This window comes from Misgurnus anguillicaudatus, chromosome 13 (genome assembly GCF_027580225.2).
Source record: "Misgurnus anguillicaudatus chromosome 13, ASM2758022v2, whole genome shotgun sequence".
Classification (NCBI taxonomy): domain Eukaryota; kingdom Metazoa; phylum Chordata; class Actinopteri; order Cypriniformes; family Cobitidae; genus Misgurnus; species Misgurnus anguillicaudatus.
This window is the reverse complement of record NC_073349.2, coordinates 13481404-13506467: the sequence shown is the minus strand read 5'-3', so window position 1 is coordinate 13506467 and position 25064 is coordinate 13481404. Positions and strand designations below refer to the sequence as shown.

At 37.7% G+C, this 25064-nt stretch overlaps 1 protein-coding gene across 5 annotated transcripts in view; it reads right to left on the bottom strand.

The window, feature by feature from the left end:
• slco4a1 (solute carrier organic anion transporter family, member 4A1) overlaps positions 1–25064 on the bottom strand; it is a 45414-nt gene that overhangs the window by 6491 nt on the left and 13859 nt on the right. For 2 of the 5 annotated variants that reach the window (XM_055188566.2, XM_055188568.2), the window contains exons 2-9: positions 10844–11442; positions 10375–10747; positions 8486–8576; positions 8049–8170; positions 7843–7954; positions 6353–6507; positions 4271–4523; positions 3859–4021 (exon numbers count right to left, since the gene is read on the bottom strand). In XM_055188566.2, coding sequence (XP_055044541.1) covers positions 3859–4021; positions 4271–4523; positions 6353–6507; positions 7843–7954; positions 8049–8170; positions 8486–8576; positions 10375–10747; positions 10844–11251 — 1677 coding nt within the window. In that variant the 5' untranslated portion in view covers positions 11252–11442. Of the gene's footprint in view, positions 1–3858; positions 4022–4270; positions 4524–6352; positions 6508–7842; positions 7955–8048; positions 8171–8485; positions 8577–10374; positions 10748–10843; positions 11443–15088; positions 15204–15307; positions 15372–22563; positions 22675–25064 lie in introns of those variants that run through there. The other 3 variants (XM_073875063.1, XM_055188567.2, XM_055188565.2) reach the window with 3 other exon arrangements.

Sequence of the window (25064 nt, the reverse complement as noted above, 5' to 3'; positions counted from 1 at the left end):
AACATGTTGCATTTAAAGGTGAAATGTTAAACGTTACAACAGTTTATTTTCAACATTTGTTAAAACAAACATGTTAAAAATTGTGGTTAAATGCATTTTTAAAAATCATCCTTTTTAATATTAAAGGTGCAATGTGTAAATTGTAGCGGCATCTAGTGGTGAGGTTGCGAATTGCAACCAACGACTTCGTCTACTGCTCACCCTTCGCTTTTGAAACACATAGAGAAGTTACGGTAGCTGCCACCGGACAAACATGTCATTGTCGGAGACAACTTAGTAAAAAAAATTGTCCGTTAAGGGCTTCTATAGAAAAATGGCGTCACAAAATGGCGACTTTCATGTAAGGGGACCCTCAGTGTATAGATAAAAAGGTCTCGTTCAAAGGTAATAAACACATAACGGTTCATAATGAAAGGTCTTTATACACGCCTGATAATATAGTTTTGTATATTATTTTGCATTTCTGTCAAGAGATCCTTCAAAAAATTACACACTGCACCTTTAAGTGTTTGTGATGTGTGACAAAAATTGATACTAAAATGGTCCTGTTTATATCTAATTCCTTCTTGTTTTTATGATGTGATATTTAGGGAATTTCATTGAATCCAATGCGGGTCAAATTGACCCGCATTGACCCGCTCCATTAAATCCGTCACAAAAAAATCTAAAACAATACAAGGACTAAAGGGACCATATCCTACAATTTATAGTTTCACTTTTCGATCTACTTTTAAAGGAATAATCTACTCATTTTCAATAATAAACTATGTTATTACCTTAACTAAGAATTGTTGATACATCCCTCTATCATCTGTGTGCGTGCACGTAAGTGCTGGAGTGTGCTGCGACACTTCGATAGCATTTAGCTTAGCCCCATTCATTCAATGGTACCAATCAGAGATAAAGTGACCAAACACATCAACGTTTTTCCTATTTAAGACGAGTAGTTATACGAGCAAGTTTGGTGGTACAAAATAAAACATAGCGCTTTTCTAAGCGGATTTAAAAGAGGAACTATAATTTATGGCGTAATAGCACTTTTGGGAGTACTTCGACTCGCCTGAAAAGTCCGCTCCCCTTCTCACTCTCATAATGGGAGAGGGAGGGTGTTACTGCGCCGAGTCGAAGTACTCCCAAAAGTGCTATTACGCCATAAAATATAGTTCCTCTTTTAACCCTCTGGGGTCCGACCATTTTGGGACACTCTCAGAGGTTCTGACATGCTCTTACATTTGGTCTTTTTTCAGTTGCTTTAAAACATAATAATGGGAAGTGTCTCATACCACTGCGTTCAGCACGAACTGGGCTAAGATATTATATGAGCTACATGTATGTACATGTTTGTATTTTTGAGAGAAAAATGTTTATGCGTGGTTTTTAAAAAAGCAAAATTTTTAAGTCACTGATATAAGTCCACAAAACCCATACTAAACATGTTTTAACAAGACTTTCCTAAACATAATCTAGTAGTCTAGAGTTTTTTCTTTAAAATGATGTGACAATCACCATGCCTACTTATTCACATAAAACAATGTATTCATTTAGAAATTGTAAGACACTTTTTGTTTAGACGGGCTGTATGCGAGAAGGATTGATTGACAGCAAGCAAACAAAGGCTTGCATAATGAGGCAGGAATGTGAGAATGAACTACAGTAAAGAATGTGAGGACAAATGTATACATGTTTGTTTGAGGTTTATTAAGTTAACAATATAATCAAAATAGAAATGATGGTTAGTAGGACATTTTAAGTTTATTTGGAAACATACCCTATTCCTAAAACTTTGTATAAACTAAGAAACTGATACACAACAGAGCTGTAAACTTCATGTGGCTCATGTTACCATATAACTTTATGTCCAAAAAGTGTTTTTCCACTTCATAGTTTTGTACTGATGAGAGAGATGCAGACCTCTAAGAGAGTTATATACAGCTGTTAGCATAAATTGTCCACAGAAATACCCTTACTTATATAACTGATGGGTAAATGTCACTGATACTAAGTTACATTATACTATCTTGTACATAAACATAATCTCAGATAAACATCTGCAGCAATTAATATAAAAAGCTGTTTTCAGATGTCCATCCCTTATCGTCTAGCTTCTGTTTTAAACGTGTTTCTGTAAGCGCGTATGAACTTTAAAAACACATCGCATGTGCGCAAGCTCGCGTCTCCGTGTAACACGGCGCTCATAAAAACGGTGTTGTGTGTAAAGCGCAATGTATGGAATAGCCTTGCATGTAAACAATATGGAATCATTTTACAGCAAATCCCGCAGCGCAGCATTACTCAAAGTTGCCATGACAGATACGAAAGGGAATAACTGTGTCTTAACACTGTACAACATGTAACAGATATCCGCCATTATGGGAGGTCACGCGTACTCGTTTGTAAATAAGCATGTAAACATGGAATCATATTACAGCACACACTTAAAAGATACAGCAGTTCAGGCTTACTGAAAGTTTCCATGAAGGATATAAGTGAATAACGGTGTTTAACACTGTTACAGCATGCTTCAGTGAAATCCGCCATTACGTGAGATCGCGTCCGTTTGTAAACAATGCGAAACTTTTTCAATCCGAAGCGTGTAGTCTGCTAAGGTTGCTTAACGTTACTGTATGTAGGCTGAACTGCACAAGCCATGAGCATATTAAGTTACATGATAGCAAATATAAATGGTATAAATTAACTGTTAACGTTACTTACTTCTAATCCAGCAGTGCGTTCTTCATTATTCTTCTTAGGTAACGTTAAAGATAAATGCTTCTCTTCCTCAATGTCCAGACATAAATGAAGATATTCCTCACGTGTGTGAATAAAGTTTATAATCCAAACATGCGGTAAAAAGTCTTTAAATCTGATCAAACTTTACGCTTTGCTTGTTATGGTTGAACAGCTTGTGTCTTCATTACCATGTCAACAGCTGTGGGCGTGACCAAATTAAAGATAATGAAGTCAGCCAGGAAAAACGGTACTCTCTTTACTTCAATGCAGATTACATAAACTGGCAATATTTGTTTTCGATTATATTTAGCTTGTTTAAAAGTAGACATTTCAGGCTTTCTTTGGATGTGTGTATCATGCTTGTGTGACGAGTAATCGCGGAGTTTCAATTGATTTTTGTAACGTGTTTTGAGAGACAGCTGGCAGAGACAGAAATGTCTGGATGGACACCCTGTTTATTTTCTTTATTTGACAAAAACACAAAGATCTGTTGTTATTGTGAATGAACACATATAAAAGAAGACCCTTTACCGTTTCAAATGATGTCAAACACGTAAGTGTATGATTATTAATGATGGAGTATTTTAAGTTGATTCTGCCATGATAAGGAAAAAACACGTCAAATCCGCTTAGAAAAGCGCTACGTTTTATTTTGTACCACCAAACTTGCTCGTATAACTACTCGTCTTAAATAGGAAAAACGTTGATGTGTTTGGTCACTTCTAACTTTATCTCTGATTGGTACCATTGAATGAATGGGGCTAAGCTAAATGCTATCGAAGTGTCGCAGCGCGCTCCAGCGCTTACGTGCACGCACACAGATGATAGAGGGATGTATCAACAATTCTTAGTTAAGGTAATAACATATTTTAATATTGAAAATGAGTAGACTATTCCTTTAATGTTAGTAAACCAGTGTCCTGCTTACTTACGTGTTGACATACAAAAATACGTCATCCCTGTGGCACTCTATATTAAGCTCTTTACTGTATATTGGTATATTATTGGTATTGATGATGCCTGCTTATTGACTGTCTATGTTATGACCCCTTTAATGCAACATTTAAAATAAATAATTGTGATGAGTGTAAGTGAGATGGAGACAGGTGTAGCAGGTGTGTTTTGTACCGGTCTGCCTTTGGCGTTGTATGTTTGGTTGATGGAGCTGCAGCCAGCGTGGCAGGGAGAGAAATACATCACTCCATCTGCACCGCACACAGGGTTAAACAGCTCCTTATCACAGTGACATCCCACGTTACAGCTCACGGTCAGGTTGCCCAGCTCTGAGACGCTGCGAGAGAGATAATCTCCAGTGTGAATAAATTTAGATCTCAGCCAAATAAGGTGTTAATACATTTGTTCCTGCTGTAAGTGTGAATGTTAATCAATACCTGTACACATGTCAGACATAAATAAAGATAATGCATTATTTAAATCATTATTACTGTAACAGTTTCTTTCCCTGTCATAAAAAAGCTAAATGAAATTCATGATAAAATAAAAGAGACTGAAATGCAGTTGATGATGTTGTGTTCAGTACCTGCTGTTGTAAATTTCTGTCTGCAGGTAGGGGGCGCTGTAATCGTGGTTTGGCAGGTTGCTATTGTAAGGGACGGTCACACCAGCCATCGGCACATTAGGACAGTGTAGGAGAAAGATGAAGATAGCCGACAGGCTGACCAGTGCACACACCATGCAGAATCGAATTATACCTCTGCAACGGAGGTTGAGCTTATTTACAATGTATCCACCAAGAAATGTACCACCTCCACCTGCCGGCACCACCATATAGCCTAGAATAAAGAGAACTTTTAGATGTACAGTATATACAATAGCTGTTCTTTTGGACATAATACAAAAAAATTGGTCACTCACTGTTACGCTGGACCACAAAACCAGTCTAAAGTAGCAGGGGTATATTTGAAGAGTTTGGTTCCAAAACGCGATAAACGCCATTTTTGAAAAAAAATGAGTGACTGACAAAATCAGTATTATATCAGGTCAGTATTTAAAAGTAAATTCTTAATTTTACGCAAAATCCAATATCCGCCGTGTTATTCTGTCATCTTTTCTTCCTTTTCCCCTAAATGCGATAAACGCCACTCCTCCTTTTTTACAGAACGCAATAAATCCGCTCCAGAAATTACTTAATATGACAAAGTAAGTGTTTTGATTAATGCCATTAATGTTTATTTTTTTTAGTCAGTGTGTACAACTGTTCAACTAAATGAATATAAAATGGCAAAGATGAATGCACATTTGTGCATTGAATTAATAGATTTCTAGCATTTTGAAACAAAAACTGTCATGGATTTATTGCATTTTGTGGAAAAAAATAATTCGTTTTTATAATAAATCTTTAAATCAAGTTATGGATTTGAATTTTTTATGTTTTTATAACCTAAAGATGCTATTTGTAACAGAAAATAGTGGTTTTCATCTTGTCACTTTCTTGGTATAGAAAACACGTTTTTACCGAAATTTGTCAAAATGGATTTATTGCGTTTTGGATCCAAACTCTTCATAATAGCCAGCAATACATGGCCTTGGCCAAAATGACAGATTTTTTTAAATGCCAAAAATCATTAGGATCACGTTTCATGAAGATGTTTTGTAAATTTACTGCCGTAAATATATCACAAATGTATTTATCATTAGTAATATGTGTTGCTATGGATTTTTTTTGACAACTTTAAAGGTAGATTTTTTGCACCCTCAGATTCCAGAATTTCAAATAGTTGTATGTCAGCCAAATATTGTCCTATCCTAATAAACCACTCAGATGATCTATAAATCTCAACTGAACAAAATTGACCCTTATGACTGGTGTTGCGGTTCAGGGTCACATAGGTCTGGTAGGTCACAGCAAACTTTCAGGTGTGACAACAGCATTTAAATACGGGAGTGATTTAAGAGTGTTTGTACGGAACAAGACTCACTCCCGAAAATGACCCAGAGATAACATAGCAACGTTCTGCCTCACAGCTTATCACTCACAGCTTTGACCAAAATAATTTAACAGCGTTATGTTTTGCAATAAACCTCTGTCTTGGCGTTGTGTGTTGTATGCATTTGTGAGGCTGTTCCACAGCGCGCTGTCTTGCAGTGTTGCCAGGTCCTCATCTTTTTTGTACTTGCATAACGTTTTGGCACTTAACCGTTTATGGCTTTTGAAGCGATCAAGTTTTTGGTGTTATTAAAGTGTGAAGATGAAGTCCACAAATCTAATTCCATACCAGTATGAATATTTTGATCTTTAAGTTAAAACATTTGGATTTATTTTGGTTTATTGTTGGAAGACTTTTCTAGGCATTTATTTTGTCAAAAGAGAGACCTGTCATGTTCATGATGCAAGTTTAAACACTTTATTAACAACTAGTTGTTCAGTTCAGTTCTGTACACACTATGTAGAGTTTCTGTAAATGCGGGTGTCACTACCTGCATTTCGCGGGAATTAATTTGGTTGTAGAATGCGGTTGTCAGTCTCGTAAATTACTGAACTGTGTGTGTACAGAACAGGATTAAGCATTAAAAGGTGAAGTGACTACCGAATTAATATGCAGTGTGTACGGGAACATATATTAAAAATGTAAGCTTGCAGAGAGGGTGTGGTGATTCATACCAAACCAAGTCGCTGCCTCTGATGCACTGAGATTAAACTGAGATTCAAGAAATTTGGGGCCAAATGTGGACATCCCAGCTATAAGTGTTGCCTCTGTGGCCCCAGCCAGACACAGAAAGATGAAAGTAGGGTTCTTCAGAAGAAACAACATGGATCTAGAGAGAAAAGAGGAATAAAAAAAGACAAAAGATAAGAACGTTTTTACACATTAACGTTTTAACTTCACACTGAAATGTATCCTGAATTAGTGTTGTCACGGTACTAGAATTTCTAATTTTGGTACTATACATGGAAAATTTCGGTACCACGGAGGAAAATCTGCCACAGCATTTAGGCCTTAAACTTTTTTAATTATGATTTTATTACAATACAAATATAACAAGGCAGAATTCTTTTGACTTTCACATTTTTAACATGACTACGAGGTCATTGCAGATTTATACTCCTCTGCTTCTGTCTGATGCTATAACAGAAATAGGCCCACAATTTAGGAAACATTTTTGTTTTTCAGGTCTTCACGGGTCCAAAAATTCCTATCCGAACCCAAAGAGACCTGTAAATGTACAAAACTGAACCGACCCGGACCTGTCTGTTATTTTGAAAGCTGGACCCGGAACCGACCCGGACTCGTCTATTATTTAAAAGCTGGACCCGGAACCGACCCTCGAAATACCGATATTTTTGACAACACTATTCTAAATGTATGAAAATGCAACTCTATAATTAATCACATACAAAAATATAACAATATATTATTAAAATTGTGTTTAATATGTTCATGTAGCTCTATTGATAGAGCATTGCGTTAGCAGCACAAAAAGTCATTTGGGTTTGATCCCGGTGATCACACATCCTGATCAAATGTATACACTGTAATGCCCTGTAAATCACTTTGGATAAAAGCCTCTGCAAAATGTAATATTTTTATTATGTATTTGATAATTTCTACACATAAAACTACTGTATTACTTACTTACTTATACAGATGCATATAATAAATGATGGGGTAATTTTCATTTTTTGGGTAAACCATTCGTTTAAGTGGATGTCTGACAAATAAAACTGTAGGAGGTTTCTTATTTCATTGTCCAAATAAAATCGACCAAATTAAAATCGACAGCCTGATCATTTAAACGTGGCAGTTTGTCGAGTTAGCAAGAGTGAAGTGTCAGTAAACTGTGCTAATTCTCTGTATCGTACAAAAGTCATCAAGGGACCCATCACACCTCTGAATTCGCTGAACTTCACAAACTTGATAATTACAGCCTCAGTATTTTCCATCAAGGGTGTACAAATATACACATGACAGCTACTTTAATAGACAGCGTGATACTGTTTAGCAAATGTGGCCTGACAAACCACATACTGTGCATTTACATTTCTGTATGTAACAAAACGCAATTTATGGTACAGAGCTTTCACGGTCCTATACAAAGTACATACAGTACAGATAAATTTACTCTCGCTCTGATCATGTGTTTATACTGTACCTGGGCATGTCCTTTACTGTTTTGCCAAACTGAGGATCAGATGCTGTGACCTGGCTGCCATCTTTCAGCTGGTGAGCCTCAGAAACGCGCATGGCCACGTATCGCTGAGAGCCTGCGTGATAGAGAACACAGAAAAAAAGGCAATCAGATACATACGCTGTGTGTGGTGAAGCTGAACCTTTTTTAACAGTGCTTGCGAGTAGTACCTGGTAGCTGGCGTGGGTAACCCAGTATAGGCAGAGCAATAAGCAGAGCTGCTGCCCCTCCAGCTAGAAAACCGATCCACCAGGCCCCAACCCACATTGGGTTTTCAGGAGTCAGCTCTGTTCTGATAGAAAGAAAGAGATGAACATTATCGCAGTTATTACATTGACCGTCAAAATGTGTCTTGAAGAGGTTTTGCTCATAAATGCATGTAAAATAAAGTAATGTGAACTTGAGATTTTTATACTGTTGGTAAGCTTCCCACTATGCGCTGCAAACACAGCAGGTGTGAAAGCACAAAGGTCACGCGCAGCTTACGTTACGCCTACGTGCTACTTACATGTGTGGTATGAAAAATAATATTGTATGGACATTAAAACTTTGCCAAAGCTGGTGTGTAGTTTGCATCTTCACATCAGTTTTCCCAGTAGCCACTTACGTCTGGTCGATCTCTGTGTAAATGTTAAGAAACATTCCACCCAGCAGGTATCCGGCCGCTGGTCCCACAATAGCAGCTGTGTAGAAGATGCCTGGGAAAACACATCACATGTGAGGTCTACAATAGGTGTCTGTACCACCCTTTTACTGCCTGCCGAGTCATATTAAAAGCTGGTCTGGGTTCACACTGGTTCATGTTTTCTTAATTTTGATCAAAAGCCCATTGAGATCCAGTTTGAATTTCCAGTGCCTATGTCTGAAGAGGAGGCAAGCAGGGTAGCAATTGTCTACGGTGGCCTTTGAAAATTGGATGGTGGAGAGAGAAACAATTGAAGGAGGTTTTATTGATGTCTGAGGTGGAAGCCAGTGGAGCATACTGATAAAGACAAAAGAAACGTCTACTGTAGGTGCGCCGGTGAATGAATGGGACAAAATTAAAGGGTTCAGTGAGGTCATTCTGAGTGTTTTCTATGTGGCATAACATTATTCACTCAAAACCATTTTAGATTAGTCTTAATTTAAAGAAAGCCTGTTTTAAAGGGAACATTTCACAAGACTTTTTTAAGATGTCAAATAAATCTTTGGTGTCCCCAGAGTACATATGTGAAGTTTTAGCTCAAAATATCACATAGATAATTTATTAAAGCATGTTAAAATTGTCACTTTGTAAGGTGTGAGCAAAAATGTTGCGTTTTGGGTGTGTCGTTTAACATGCAAAAGAGTTGATCTCTGCACTAAATGGCAGTGCTGTGGTTGGATAGTGCAGATTAAGGGGTGGTATAATCCCCTTCTGACATCACAAGTGGAGCCAAACTTCAATGAGCTATTTTTTCACATGCTTGTGAAGAATGTTTTACCAACACTAAGTTACTGGGTTGATCTTATTCACATTTTCCAGTTGATAAAAGCACTGGGGACCCAATTATAGCACTTAAACATGGAAAATATAAATTGTCATTATATGTCCCCTTTAACACATTAAATGCTGAAAGATTGATCCAATTAGTCTGTAAGGTAAACAATTTGTGCTCTAAAATCACAAATAAAAAGCGTTAACAACCTATTACCATCATGTATTTAAACACTGCCATTTGTGACTTGCCATCTGTGTCTTTGAAATCCAGACTGCAGTTGGGTAATATAATTTTGAGATTAGGAGCATCAAAGTGTGATTTCACTTCAATCAATAAGTGAAATCACACTTTGATGCTCCTAATCTCAAAATTATTACACTTTAATTTCATGATCTTACTCAGTCAATATTATAGAAATCAAGCTTATGGATAATTTTATGTAAACAGTTTATCACAAAAACTACTTTTTGTGATATACACTTCATAACTCTTTCCCCGCCATTGACGATCAAGAGAAAATGCTTCCCTGCCAATGACGAGTATTTCCGTCTTTCCGCAATAGTGCTATTATCCACTAGTTGGCAACTTCCGCAACTTTTTAAACCCGGAAGTATTGCCCTATGGCAAGCTGCTGCATGTTCGTGTCTGTTTTAAAGATCGCTCTGAATAGGATCTCTATGAAAAGTCACAAAAAAGGAATTATCTCTGCTTTTTGCTCAAAATGTGGTGTTTTTGCAGAAACCTACCCATATTCAAAAGCTGATTACAAAAGAATCACTGAAGGTAGGATGAAACAGTTTTTTTTTTTTGTTTGAAAGCAGAGGGTCTGTTCTTTCATTTGGTATATTGTATGTTTATATATTTGAAGAAGAACATTTTCTGGAAGGCATTAAACTTTTGTGAAAATCATGAAAAACGCTGGCTGGCAATTTAAAAAAAAAAACGCTGGCGGTGAAAGAGTTAAATGAGTTTTACCGAATGCGTCACGTCTATACCCTTTTTCCTTAAAATATGTAGTGTTCAAATGGACACTCACCTATATATACAGGTGCGTAGTTTGACTTCACATTCTCATCTAAGTATGTGACCCCAAGTGTGTACAAAGGGGTCGCACCAACCCCATGAAGAAACTGGCCCAGCATAAAGACGAATCGGTAAGAAGAAAGCCCGCCTTGCTCGTCGTCACATGTCTCCGTGTGATTGCCCGAGCAAAGTCCCATGCGCTCCGGAACTCTCACCTGATACGCCGGCGTAGTAAAATGGGGTAGGGCAAAGACCAGTGACCCCAGTGCCATGATCAGCACGCCCCAGCCCAGCCATCGTGGCTTATGGCCAGTACCACCAAAGTAGCTTACGAACGTCAGGCACACACAAGCGGCGATGTCGTAGGAGCTGGCGATAAGTCCTGCCTGAACAGTCAAAACAAAAACAAATTTCATTCGTAAGGTTAAGAAACATCATCATCTGTGCATGTGGGAAAAACGTAATGCATACTGACAAACTGCCTGGTAGCTGCGCAGGTCGAAGCGTCTTTCGATAGAGGTGATGACAGTGTTGATAAAGCCATTGATGATCATGCCTTGGAGGAAGGAGGCCACACAGAGAAAGAAGAGAACCCAGCGTGGAGTATTGAATGTCTGGATAAACCGGGGAGTCAGTGCTCCCCATCCACACAGATTTTCTGTGCCCGTGGGGACAAACTTTACTCGAAGTGGTGGCTCTGTGAGATCAATGCCGAGTTTGCCAGTGTTTTGGATTATAGTGCTGGCATCTCCAAATGGGCTTCTTGGACCAGAGCCCTGAGACTCCACAGGGCTGGGAGTATCTAGATTGGGTCCCAGGCGGCTGTTATGTAAATCCAGAAGCTCTTGCCTGGAGCTAAAGGAAGTGTCATTGTTCAACAGGTGGGGCATGGCCCCAAGGGGGGCACAGTTAGGGACTTGTAAAAATTAATCAGGAAATACTTTACACAGTAAAGCTTGATTCTGTGTCCAGCTGTGCACAGTGGTAAAGGTATTTTGGAAGAAGATCTCTGCCCAAAGACGTTTGCAGTTTATACTGAGGATGGCCGAGGTCCAACAGTGTACTTCTTGTAAAACGTAATCTGTAAAGAGGTGGGAGAGAGAGAGAGAGACAGTTTTAAAGTTCAGGTATATTTAACCTCAATGAACTATTACAAATATTTATCCAAAGAAAGAGGGAGTCAAGTGCAGATTTTTTAGGGTCAATAACTTTTGCTGGATCACTCAATTTAATTAAAAATATATATTAATTAAAGGCTCTTGCGCTGGAATGAGCTTCTCTCCCATGTTGACACAGATTCAGGATTAAACTGGAATTTTAAAACTGCCACTTTTAAAATATTAAAAAATAAAACATGAAGTGCAATTTTAGACATTAGGAGAAGACTGGCTATATATTGTGAATACTTGAAATGTAACAATTTATGAAAGCTAAACAGTTATAAACAAAATAAGTTTAAGAACTCTGCATTACAGTTAGTGCTATACAAAAATACATGTGTTGATTTACACTTGCACTTTTTTGTGCAATGTGCAGAGTTAAACTATTAACATTTGCCTCTTGCAATGTTAAACTGCAATTGTTTTTAAAATATTAAAAAAGAAAATATAAGTTTTCAGTCATTAAAAGGCGAAAAACTGGATACAAGTATTTTTTTGAAAATGCATGTATTTTAATATATAACCTATAACAAAAAGTTACAAAAACAACATAAGATATAACATATAAAAAATAGGTAAAAGTAAAAAATACATAAAAGGTAAAAATAGGGGTAAAAGTTTGGCCCGCAACATATTTACATTTTTAAAATCTGGCCCTCGAAGAAGAGTAGTTGAAGACCCCTGATCTATACTGTGAAACCATGATTTTTCAAAGATGATTAGTTTTGTTAAAGGCGGAGTGTACAATGTTTGAAAGCCAATGTTGATATTTGAAATCACTTAAACAAACACGCCCCTACCCCAATAGAATCTGGACCTTCTTTTAAAAGACCCGCCCCACGCATACGCAACCCGGCAAGGATGTCGGTTAGTAGACACGCTCCTTACTGCTGATTGGCTATAAGTGTGTTTTGGTAGTCGGCCTGTCTCCTTTTCCAAAGCGTTTTTCAAACATTGTGCACTTCGCCTTTAAGAGAGCAGACACTAAAAACTGAATGTGTCTTCTGCCTGAATTCAGTGCGAGCTGAACGCGCGTCACATTAGGAAGAGATGCAGGTGTCAAGATTTCATTTATTACCGAGTGTGTGAGGCGACCAGACTGACAATGACAATTATGTATGTCATTATGTATGCAAGCGCTGCATTTAAACAGTTGCGTCTAATTCAAAAGTGAAAGTAAAATGCACACGGCTGCATGCGTATTTATAAGCCCCTCCCACACGTTTGTCACATGCTGATTAACCGGTGGGAAAATTCTGTCCCTAGCGAGTACACTACATTCTGATTTGGAGACCTATGTATGTATGTATGTATGTATATTTGGCATTATATATTGCATTTATTTAAATGCATCACTGCACTAATAATTACATCAATATCCTCATTAGATCCAGCAATTCATTTTTGCACTCTGTAGTGGACATCTCTGAGTTCAGACATCTAAGTCAAGCATTTATTCAACCTATTTGAATCCTACTGTCATCCTGGGCTTTCTAGTAATACCATATTTGTGTGGATATATTTGTACAAAGCACAAAAACTTTCTTTTCAAAATAACGAGAATTGCAATTTTCACATTTTATGACAACAAGAGAAGTAATCCTTTTTTTTTTGCACCATATGCGTTTTCTTGATAATCATTGAGCGCGTTTACATGCACAGTCTTACGCCGATTATAATGTAAACGCGTAAAACTGTTTTCTTTAATCGGGGAAAGCCCATAAACAGCGTAAGCTAAAACTGATTGGCACAGGTAGTTTTTTGCTCATTACGCCGATTTCGCGTGGCATGGTAACACCTTAACCGGCTTTCTCACGGTTTTGTCCATGTCCGCATGTCTCCGCTAGTGATGGTCGTTTTCGAAGCACTGCTTCATGAGGCTTTGAAACATTTACGAAGCTTTTGTTTCGAATCAGTGGTTCGGAGCTTGTTTCAAACTGGCCCAAGTCACGTGATTTTAGCAAACGAGGCTTCATTACGTCCTAACTGTTTCGAAACGTTTCGAAAATCCGATGGTTTACCACTAGGGGGAGTTGATCACATGACCAGTGTCTAATATGTTTAGGTGAACTCGGGTCAGTTTTATTATGAAAGTTCATAAAACATTTATCCTTCTGACTAATAACACTGCCATTTTGTCAACTTTTTGTTTATAGACAGATTTAATGACAAAAATGTGCATAATTAAAAGGGTAGTTAGTTTTAATCATTTGTTTGCCTAAATAAAACTAAAAACACATAATAGACTTTTTACTATGTATTAATTAAGTTAAATTATTTTTTAACATATTTTAATACAAATCTTGCTATTATTTTGTGAAAAAAAGTGTAAAATGTTTGGACATATCTGCTTTTACACTATTTTGACCAGCAGGGGTCACCAAAGTGTGTGGTGTTTCGAACTGCTTCGAAAAACTGAATACATTTTCGAAGCAATTGGTTCAATTGATTCGAAGCTTCGAAAAGCTTCATTTCTCCCATCATTAGTCTCCGCGTATAAAAAGATAAACGTCATACGCGGAAGTAAGCGCAAAGTAACGCATAAAAGTCTCCGCTCGACTAAAGCAATTGGCAGAGAAACTAAGAAAATAGAAGCTCATGTTACATTTACAGGTTCTGCAGACCCGAGAAGAGATACAACAGCACAGCTTAAGACAGATATGCCATTGACTTTTTAAACGACTATTATGTACTATAGGTGGTGACGTCAATGCCTGCGAGAAAACTGATAATTCTTCAAGTCCCATGTTAACGCAGTTGTCTGCATAGCTGGCTTATTGATATGCATGTAAACGCATGAAAACAGTTTTCTGTAATAGGCAGATTTTCGATAGTTATCCGCTTATTTTGTGCATGTTAACGTACAGGTACTCATTGTTTTTTCTACTGAGAGTCTAGACTTAAAATTTAGCAGTATTTCAGAAATGTACGATAATTCTGACACTTTCGAAAAATGACTTTTATTTGATGTCCTTTGTAGCGGACATCCGGACTTTGTTCTTATGTTTGTTTTACTTCTTGTATTAGAAAGTTTTTGAATACAATAATTTGTAACCCTTTACATTATTAAATGCATTAACTAACATTAACAAAGACTAATAAATGCTGATAAACTATATTGCCCATTTTTGGTTCATGTTAAATGATTATGCATTAACCAATGTTAACAAATACAACCTAAGTGTTACCAAATAATTCAAAGAAAGCCACCAGATGAGAGAATTTAGGAAATGTGGTGCATGACCCATTTGCCTCAAGCTGGACATTCCAAAATGTTTCTAGATGCAGAATGCCCGGATGCAAAGCAGAACATTTGTGAGATGGAATAAGAGCAACATGTTCCTGTGTCGCCAGGAAGTTAGAATGCTACATATCATCTTGGAACAAGTGTCCAATTTAAAACTAATATAAAACAAATGTTAAATTAAAGAAATGTGAAGAATTTATACAAATGGCAAAAATGATCCTAAATAAAAAAACTCATTATTTAAAAATTTGCATAATATGTATTGTTTGTTATTATTACTTTTATGGATTTGACAGACACTATTATCTAGAGTGACTTACAGTTGAGTTGACCCAAGATACATTTTATCAGTATGTGCATTGTCTGCATATCAAATCCATGACCCTACAATGCATTGCCATCTGAGCACTATACCTTGCATGTCCCTGAAACATTCATAAAAAAATATTACGCTTTGTAAATAAATGCATTACACAAATAAAAGCTCTGTTACATTAGTTTCACTAAAAGACCAACAAATAACTATTTACTTTTCCTACCTCAGCTCCTCATGATACTGCACATCGCTCTAACTCAGTCTGACAGAGTCTGATTATGTAGCAAAGAAGAAAGGGGAAGAGACAAAGAACAACCGAGACAGCCCAAAACGGGGCGTTGCATTTAGTCACTTTCTGCTTCACACATCGAGGAAAAGGGTAACTGACCCAATTCTAAAAACTGGGAGACTCCTTGTCCTTAACACTACCTACCTTACATATGATAATCAGGACCTCAACGTCTCATCTGATCACATTTTATACACCTACAGTTCTGGGTGCAGGACTGTATTAATCTTTATTAACCTGCCAGGACTTAAATACTGTATAGTTGACTGTAATACGTCTAACACAGTAAAACAATACTGCAGCAAAGGGCTGTATTGTATGACAGCAATTAATCCAACTAATAGTATTAGCAAAATCCCTTCAAGGAAAGTCATCCATATTTATGTGCAGCTATTTCAGTCACACAAGACCAAGTCCCATCTACTTGAAAGAGGAAGACCCAACATCTTTAAAATCGCTGGCTAAGGTCACAATGAAACAACATATTTCACACCAACAATTAAAGCTGACATAACCGGACTATAAATTTTGTTTCTTAAGCTCAAATTGCACTAAAAACCTTTTTTTGCAAAGGTTGGCAAGTACTTTATATTCTTTTCCCCCAGAGAATCACCAGTATTTTACAATTGACAACTGACTCTTTAACTGGGCCCGTATTGACTATTGCATACTAATGCCCTGCTGCATCCTAGTAGTAATATCTATATCCTTAAGTATTTGCTATGTAACAACTGCACACAATAGAAAAAACAAAAACTGAGACAGGTAATATATTACCTACCTAACATAACCTTATTTCAGAAAACTTATGTTAACACAAATATTCAATTTTCTATTAAAGCTCTCTATTCAGAGTTCATACCAAGAGAATAGCTACAATAGATGTAATCGCTGGCCACTAACTTCTTAAGCTTTTTTAATCATGCAGATATGATCATTGTGAATTATTTAATACAGCGAAAACAGCTTTCTTTCTTGGGTAAAAATAATCAGCTTGATTATAGCTACCAAAGACCTCAGAAACTTACCAAAAGATGAAATCGGGGCCCTTGTCGAATACACTGTGACAACTAATACAACCAAGACCTCCAGGGACCCTCTGGAAATACAGTGGAAGCTGACCACCAGGACCCCCGTTTGAATATAGCACAAGCTGACTATTAAAGGGTCAATTGGCTTCACAAGAAGTCAATGTGTCACCAGGATTTGTGGGGATTACTTGTTTTTGGATTAATCTCCTTTTTGAACTCTCAAAGTACCTGTTTACTTGCATTACATGGATCACAAAGCAATGCGGTTTCAGCAAAATATCTTCTTTAATGTTTTACTGAGGAAATAACAACATATCGGATGGCCTGAAAGTGAGTTAATAAACAACAAACTTTTTTTGTGTAAACTATCCCTTTAATACCTGGGTATTGTCACTTTTACGTGTAAGTGAGGTAGGGCTGGGGAAAAATCGATTTGATTTTAAAATCGAGTTGGTAGGTCAAATCGATTCATATTTTCAAAAAATAGATTTTTTTCTCCCCCTCTGCAGTATAGCGCAGTACATACATTTTGCATTCGCCAAAATCTTCCTTCAGGGTTTCCGTAGCACGCTCCTTGTGGCGCAGCCCTCTGCCCCTCCCCTCTCCCGAGAGCAGCGCATGCATACACAAACAACATGGCAAAAACAGCCGGCGAAAGAGAGCAGCTCCTTTCAAAAAAATGCTCTTTGACTTCAGTCGTGTGGAGTTGGTTGGGATTTATGGCAATTTTATGTTGATGCATTTTAATTAAATATATATTTTAATAAATATATGTACAGTTTGCATTTATTTTTTTTTAAATGGGGGCAGGGGAAAAAATCGAATCGTAAATCGAGTTTTTGTCGAGTTTTAGGGGGACAAATCACCCAGCCCTAACGTGAGGGACAGCTTACAGTATGTGTAATGCAAACTTCATCATCAGAATAGTATGCAGTAATGGTTTTTAGTTTTTTAGTTATTTCTTATCATGTATGGCTGATGTACTTTTAAGTGTTCGTTTTTCTATTAAGCTTGGTTTTAGTTAGTCATAAGATGTTATTAAAAAAGGGGTGTGATGACTTGATTTGTGTGTCTGTGATGAACAGTTAAACAGGAAAATGGGTGAGGCCTTGATACCGTGGCTCCACCTTATGAGAACTAGGGCTGCAACTAACGATTATTTTCATAATCGATTAATCTGCCGTTTTTTCCCCCGATTAATCGACCAATTGGATAAAAACCTAAATATTTACTCAATACGAATTTTCACTTATTATAGTTAAATAATGGCCTGGTTCTACCAGACTCTCATACATTTCATTTGTACAGAGAGTCTGGCCTTTCTCCATTAAGAAACGTTTACTTCCTTGTAGGCGGGTTCTCTGTTAAAGTTCAACACTATTTTATCTGCCCATAGTCACTCAGGATCTGCCATAGGCAATCGCTAACGTGTGGTCGTGACATATATCATGTACCGAAACCGGCTGGAAACAACAAGTGCGAATGATCAGACCAACAAAACATAGGAAACATTGTTCTTGCTCCGGCTTTAACTTCTGTATATTTGGCAGTTTTGCAACAACGAACCGAATAGCTTTTCTCACGTCTTTCTCCGCTGCCATTACAACTCAAACTGACGCACAGCATCATTGTTCCCAGCCACTCCCTCTCTTCGCTGATTGGTCCTACAAAAAAATGAAATTGAGCGGAAGTGCGTAGGAGGGCGCAGCCAGGCTAGTTAAATAAGGCACTAAATTAGGGTTTTCACGTGTAGAAGTAAGGGCGTCGATTTGGGAACACCAATGTCCAGGGAATACTCAATTGTCCCAAGCAATAACTAGACCAAACGTATATATGTTTACATAAAACCACTGATGTCTGTGTGTGTCTTGTGCTTTTTTACTTATTTAATTTAAATGTATTTAGCAAGAATTCATTAATTGTGATTTAAAATATTTCACAACGGTGTTCTGTAAAAATAGCGCAACTTGTGAAAAACAATGGTTAACAGATCTCTTTCCATGCAATGAATCCCGCATCTGTAACTCGCCCATCTAAAAGGGTTGGCTTTGCCTTTCTTGAGTCTTGCCTCTCTTACCCACGTCATCCCGGATTTCCACTGACTGTAGTCAATCGGTTTCCATTCAGGTCAATGTGTGTATTTCCACTGACTGCGTTCCGAATCCGTCACAGCTCCGGCCATCCGCAGCCCTCCGGGACGAATACGCAGAGCTTCTATTTTTGATGGATGCCGGACAGCACCGCAGGGTGGAGCCATGACTATATCACGTGATCCTACCTGAATTAGCGAGATCTCATGTTGTGATCTGGGCTGGTCCAGCAAAACGTCATAATTTAACGTCATAATGGGCGGAGACAGAACTAGATATCGCGCGATCATCAAGTGAATTAGCGAGACCTCATGGGTCCTCGTCACTTCAGCACGCAGCCGCTCTGCAACAAATACGGAACTGGTGGGTATTGGGGGACGGCGGAATGCGGAGCCGTAACGCAGCGGAGCTGACCTGCAGCCGCTCCGCAGTTGGTGGAAATCCGGGGTCACTTTATGATTGGCTTTTTCTTTCTTGCTAACGTGTTGAGGTAGGCTGCAGCTACAGTTGTATGAAGCACCAAACTTTGAGTCAAGATGCAACGTGATTATACGAAGCTACCAGTATGTGAGGAAGAAAGTTTTCTTATAACAAGTTTTATGCACAAAATATTGGGCATCTTGTGTCACATACTGATTTAGGGACAGTGGTTTTTTTGACAATACATGACAATCCCATATTAACCGGATAAGTTGCAAACTTATCTATGACAGTCACTTAAATAGTGAAATATGGACTGTTTCATATGCCTTTATTAGTTTAAAAATACCTACAAATTGTGTGTGTGTGCGCACGCGTGCATGCGTCTATGTGCGTGTGTGTGTGGTAATTAGGCTAATTTGGTGATGTGATGCTGAGGATGGAGTGAAAAGAGAAAGTAGACATTTGGAGCTAAAAAAACAATGTAAGCCACTTCCTGCTGTAGACAGCAATAGACAGTGTAACAAAAGAAGGTGCTGTATCGACGCATCACCAGGAGTTCATGACGATGTTCCAACGTATTGATATTTTGAACACAGCATTACACTTTACAACTATTAGCATTATGTGCGAGACGTGCTTTCTTTATTTCGGGACGCAGCTACTTGTCCTCGCCTCAAGAGACATCTGCAGGCGAAAGAGACCCTTGCAAATTACTTGTTCATTGTTATGAGTGGATTATTTTACATGTTTCTCCATCACACTCAGTCTAACATGCAGGAGTGCTGAGTTAAGGGCCGTTCACATTATAATGATAACTAGTAACTAGGGGTGAGCGATAAACCGGTAGTCATAATTAACCGGTAGAAATTTGTCAACCGGTAGAGATTTTAGACTATCGTTTCTATTGAGGTTTTACGCGCCCACGTCACGCTCCCGTGTGTGTGCGTGGTCGCGAAAACGTAAAGTTTGTACACGTATTTAAGCACTGCAGTTTTAAAACAAGTTATTTTAAGCCATTGAAACACAGACAACAGATCTGTATGTGTGCGTTCTTTCTGTGTGTCAGGAGCGGACAATCGCGCAACAGCTGCTCTTTCTGTCTGTGAGGAGCGCGCAAGTCGCGCGACCGCTGCTCATTAACCTCGTGAACGCTTAGGTTTCACTCACGGTCGAGCTGTTATCATGTGTCTGCCTATAAAAGATTAAGCATGTCAGCATTATGGAAGTATTTTAAAGTTTCAGATGAGGACACCACAATATGCAACATTTGTCCTTCAAAAATATCAAGAGGGGGTGCAATGCCAATAAACTTGTCAGGTTTGATACACCACCTGAAATCACAACATCCAATTGAACATGAGACGTACCACAAAACAACACTGCTTAAAATAACCCAACTACAGTACATCACAAACACCCTTTGTTGCCACACTCTTTGAAAAGTCTAGGAAATTGGCAGATGACAGTGCCAACGCATGTGCATTACTGAGAAAGTAATGGAATTCATTGCCTTAGATGAAGAGAAACTGTCTTTCGTGCCAAAAAGCTAAGCAACTTTTGTTCTGGGGTCTTGTCTGATTTTGCATCCTTGAACAGTTTTGACCAGCACTGACATTTGTGCTTTTTTCAGTTGCTTAAAAACATAATAAATGGCAAAAGTCTTATAACACTGTGTTCAGCACAAACTGGGCTACAATATTATGTGAGCATTACAACATGTATGTACATGTTTGTATTTATAGGAGAAAATCACTTATATCAGTGACTTAAAACTTTTGCTTTTTCAAAAACCACAAAATCCTAAACATGTTTTCACAAGATTTTTCAAAACAGGATCTAGTAGTCTAGAGGTTTGCTTTAAAATGATGTGAAAATCATTCTGCCTACTTATTTGCATAAAATAATATATTTATTTGGAATTTTCAAGACACTTTTTGCTTAGAAAGGCCATATGCGAGAAGGCGGGAAAGCTCCTGAATAAACTGTGATTGACACTTGAGGAAACAAAAGACTTGCATAATGAGCCGCTTAATGAGCCTTTTAGGTATAAATCTGAGAGGAAACTACTGTAGATAGATGGATAGATGGATAGATGGATAGATAGATAGATAGATAGATAGATAGATAGATAGATAGATAGATAGATAGATAGATAGATAGATAGATACCGTAGTGAAAGGAAGAAGTGCCTGATAAATGTGCAGCTCGCATTGTTTGAACCAAAGTGCCTGACTTTGAGCGTGTAGCTCGCGTTGTATGCTTCACTGAGCATGTAGAATGCATTGTATACAGAAACAGCACCCGAACTTAAAGGAATAGTATGTAGGGCTGTGGCCAAAACTGGTATTGCAATCACAAAACTTGTGGCTAAAACTGGTACTGCAACTGGTGGGCAATACACAAAATGACAACATAAACATCAGTTGAGGGCTGCAACTCCACTTTTTAAATGACAATATCCTGCCCAGACCACTGTTGTCAGTGATATAAGTATTTGAAATGAAAATTAGTTCTTAATGTCTAGTGACATATCAGGGCCATTTTATGATTAATTGATATACATTTCTTACATACTGTTCCTTTAAATTATAAGCGCACAGAGGTAGCTTTATGAAGCATTTGCGTGTTGTCATTGACAAAAAAAATCATAATCGATTATTATCGATTAGTTGTTGCAGCCCTAATGAGCACTACAGCACAGACTTATTTTTGTAACCGCATGTACTTGCGCACTTGTGCACCTTTTCCTTTATTTTACAGTAATTTGTTTATCCACAAAGGCGGCAACCGTTCCATGGGTGTGTCAATTCACAAGTGAAGATTATAGACCCCTGTAGGCCAGAAGAGTTATTACAATTCTTTGCAATGTCATGCGTCAAACGCCTGTGTACACATACAAGCCAAATAAAGTATACTTTGCAAGGTTGTACGTATGGTTATAGAAAAACGAAGTATACTCAGGTCTTTAGGGCCTCTGGCCATTAACCACCGAGCCCAACTTGATCTCATCTAGACCCCATGGTGATATACACCACAAAATCTACAATTGGAGGAAATAGGATAATAAACAAACAGCAACTGCATGATGAGAATAGCCAGAACCTAAAGCTTTTTATCAGGAAATACTCATATAATCCAGTAGGGCTGTGTAATGGCAAGGGCGGTAAAATACATGTCACGCGATACATGTACCACGCCCACAATACAATCTATTGAGATATGTTCTGATACAACTGATATACACTGTAAAAATAGAGCAGAACAAATTTAAACTAACAGGGTTAAATTCATTGGCAAGGTATTTGCACTGCCACAATGAACATACTGAAATGAATGAAATTTATTTTGTGCCACTGAACACTTACACTGTAAAAAATAGAGCAGAACAAATTTAAACTAACCTGTTTAAATTGATAATCAAAGGTATTTGCACTGCCACAATGAAGTTTATTTTGTGCCACTGGACACTTAAACTGAAAATGTAGCTGCCACAAAATCATCAATTAACTGAAATAGCATGCATGTTGTAAACAGTAAGCATATTAAAACAGGATTTCTGAAAACTACAATCTAACTACTAAGTCATTATGGTCTTTCTTTAAAGATTCAAAGGTGATTTTCTCTTTATCTTTTGTTGTTTGATTACCTTAAATGAAATTGATGGCAGCAGGTTATAAGGAGGATACTGTCACTTTAACAGCATATACAGGAGAGATGATCGACATCCGTTTTTTTTTTCTCAGCTCTATATGTTCACCTAAGACAAACAATTGTGTTAACCAGAATATTTGCAGAGACTATGGCTATGTTAACATGCATGTACATGCACCCTAAACATTGCAATCTGATTAAAATGTTTGTTTACATGTACATACTATAAAATCCGAACCGCTGAACCGAACGTCAGCGCACAGCCAGGGTTGCCACCTTCACGTAGGGCTGCACGATTCGGAGAAAAAATCTAATTGCGATTTTTCTGATCAAAATTGTGATTCGCGATTTAAAGTGCGATTCATTAGTATATAATAAAAGAGCTACATCCAGGTTTGTTGTGGTGGTTTTAATAGCACCAAAGAAAGATGCTGTGCTACTGTTTATTTAAAACCTCTTAAACATTGTACCAAGTTCTCTGCAGGACTTTGCTCTTCTGCAGACAAACTTTTTTTTTTAATCTAAGAACATTAAAATACAATTTAACAAAAATGTATTGAAAGTTTTATTTAAAATAACATATAGGCCAATGTATTTTGGCTGTCACTACAACAATGCTTCTGACAAGCAAATTTTTAGTTTTTTCTTTTAATCATAAGACTATACTCATCTTGTTTTACTTTTCAGGCATCTGTAATAAATGTAAATATATTAGTTATTAGAATTTATGATTTAACATAAGCAAAAAATACAAATAAAACACTGCACAGTCCTCACTGTAGGATTTTAAATGTGGAGCTGCAGAAGCTTGTTCAGTTAAGAGTAAGGAGTGATTTTAATTTTTGGTGTGTAATAAACATTTCTGACACAGAAAGCACCAGGTTAACGTCACTTTAAGACACAAGACAGCTTTAAAACTGCTCTGCTTCAATATACTGATAAACATCCAGCTGTTTATGTTCACTTAGACAAGAAAGAAAACTTAAGTTTGGTGATCACGCGTGTGCTGACTGCTCTCTGTGTGCGCGCTTCATGAACCCTCATGCCTGTAAATATTCAAAGCGGTGCAGATGTGCGCGTGCAAGAAAGTATAATGTACCTGTTTCGTCTGCTGTGTTCCGGGCTTTAATGAAACCTGCTTATAGTCTGATGAGGCGCTTGTCATGTTTGCGATGCATGACGAGAAACGGACGTATATACACCTTTCTTTAAGTCCAACATTACACAAAAGGGAAATGTTTTCGCGCATTTCTGTCCTTTCATTTGCCGGTTAATGAGCTATAATTGGTTTTTAAAATGACTGAATCCAAAATCTGCCAACTTCATGACATTCCGCGTTGTGCAGTTAATTCCATTTGTATGCATTTCGCGATTCTGTCCGTGTTTTCCACATCGCGGAAATCATATGGCCGTACACTTTGTTGAGGAGTTGAACTGCTGCTCGCTCATGTTTTCCAAATGGTGTTATCTGACGTGTAGTCAGTACCTCAGTGTTAATGCACTCTATTGGTTTAAACGGCATCAAACGTAAAATGCGCATGAAGCGAACTGTCAAAAACTGCGTACTAGATGATTGTTATATTTGATAGTTTTGAATCGAAATAATCGCAGCTCTTGCGATTCGAAAATCGCATCCATTCACATCGGGATTTCGGTTTAAAAAACGATTAATCGTGCAGCCCTACCTTCACGTATCAAAACCATCCCAATGGTTATTCAAAACTACCCCAAAAACATCCCAATGACTATTCACACCCCAAATACCAATAACTATCGAACAAATCCTTTCATCTTTAAACTGCTGGAAAAAACAACCCGCACAGACAGTTGAACTTGAAAAAAAGCAGAGGACTTGGCAACGCCACCTAGTGCACAGCATCTCTCATCGAGTTTACACTTTATCTCGGGATAAATGTACAAAGCTGAGTTAGAGAAAGTTTTTTTTTCAGATATAGGCAATGAAAGCACAATATTCATAAGGCACGACGCTATTATATTGCCATTGTCTTGCTATTGCATGTTTCTGTGACGAGAATTACGTGAGACGTAAATATAAGACGTGCACTTGAACACAAATGTTCTGCGCAGGTGCACAATTTATTTTTGCATCCGATTAAGAAAATACTACGATTCACGCATTTACATGCATACTTTTCTCCAGCTGATCGGATCACTGATCGGAGTACACCACACCTTTTAATACGATTCAAAATTGCATAGACCTCAATCGTATTGATTAAGATGTTTACATGAAGGCTTTTCAATATGATTGAGCCATCAATATGATTGCAAACTGATTATTTGGTTGCATGTAAACGTACCTTGTGATAGTTAAAGGTCATTTTATGTGTGTGTGTGACCGGTCAAGCAGGGAAAGACATAAAACAGAGTAACATCTGTGTGAGTACTGTACATACATCTGATGTTGGGGCTTTATTCTGTAATAGCAATCCTTGGCAATGATATTTATGAGTTTAGCAAACATTTTTCTGTGTC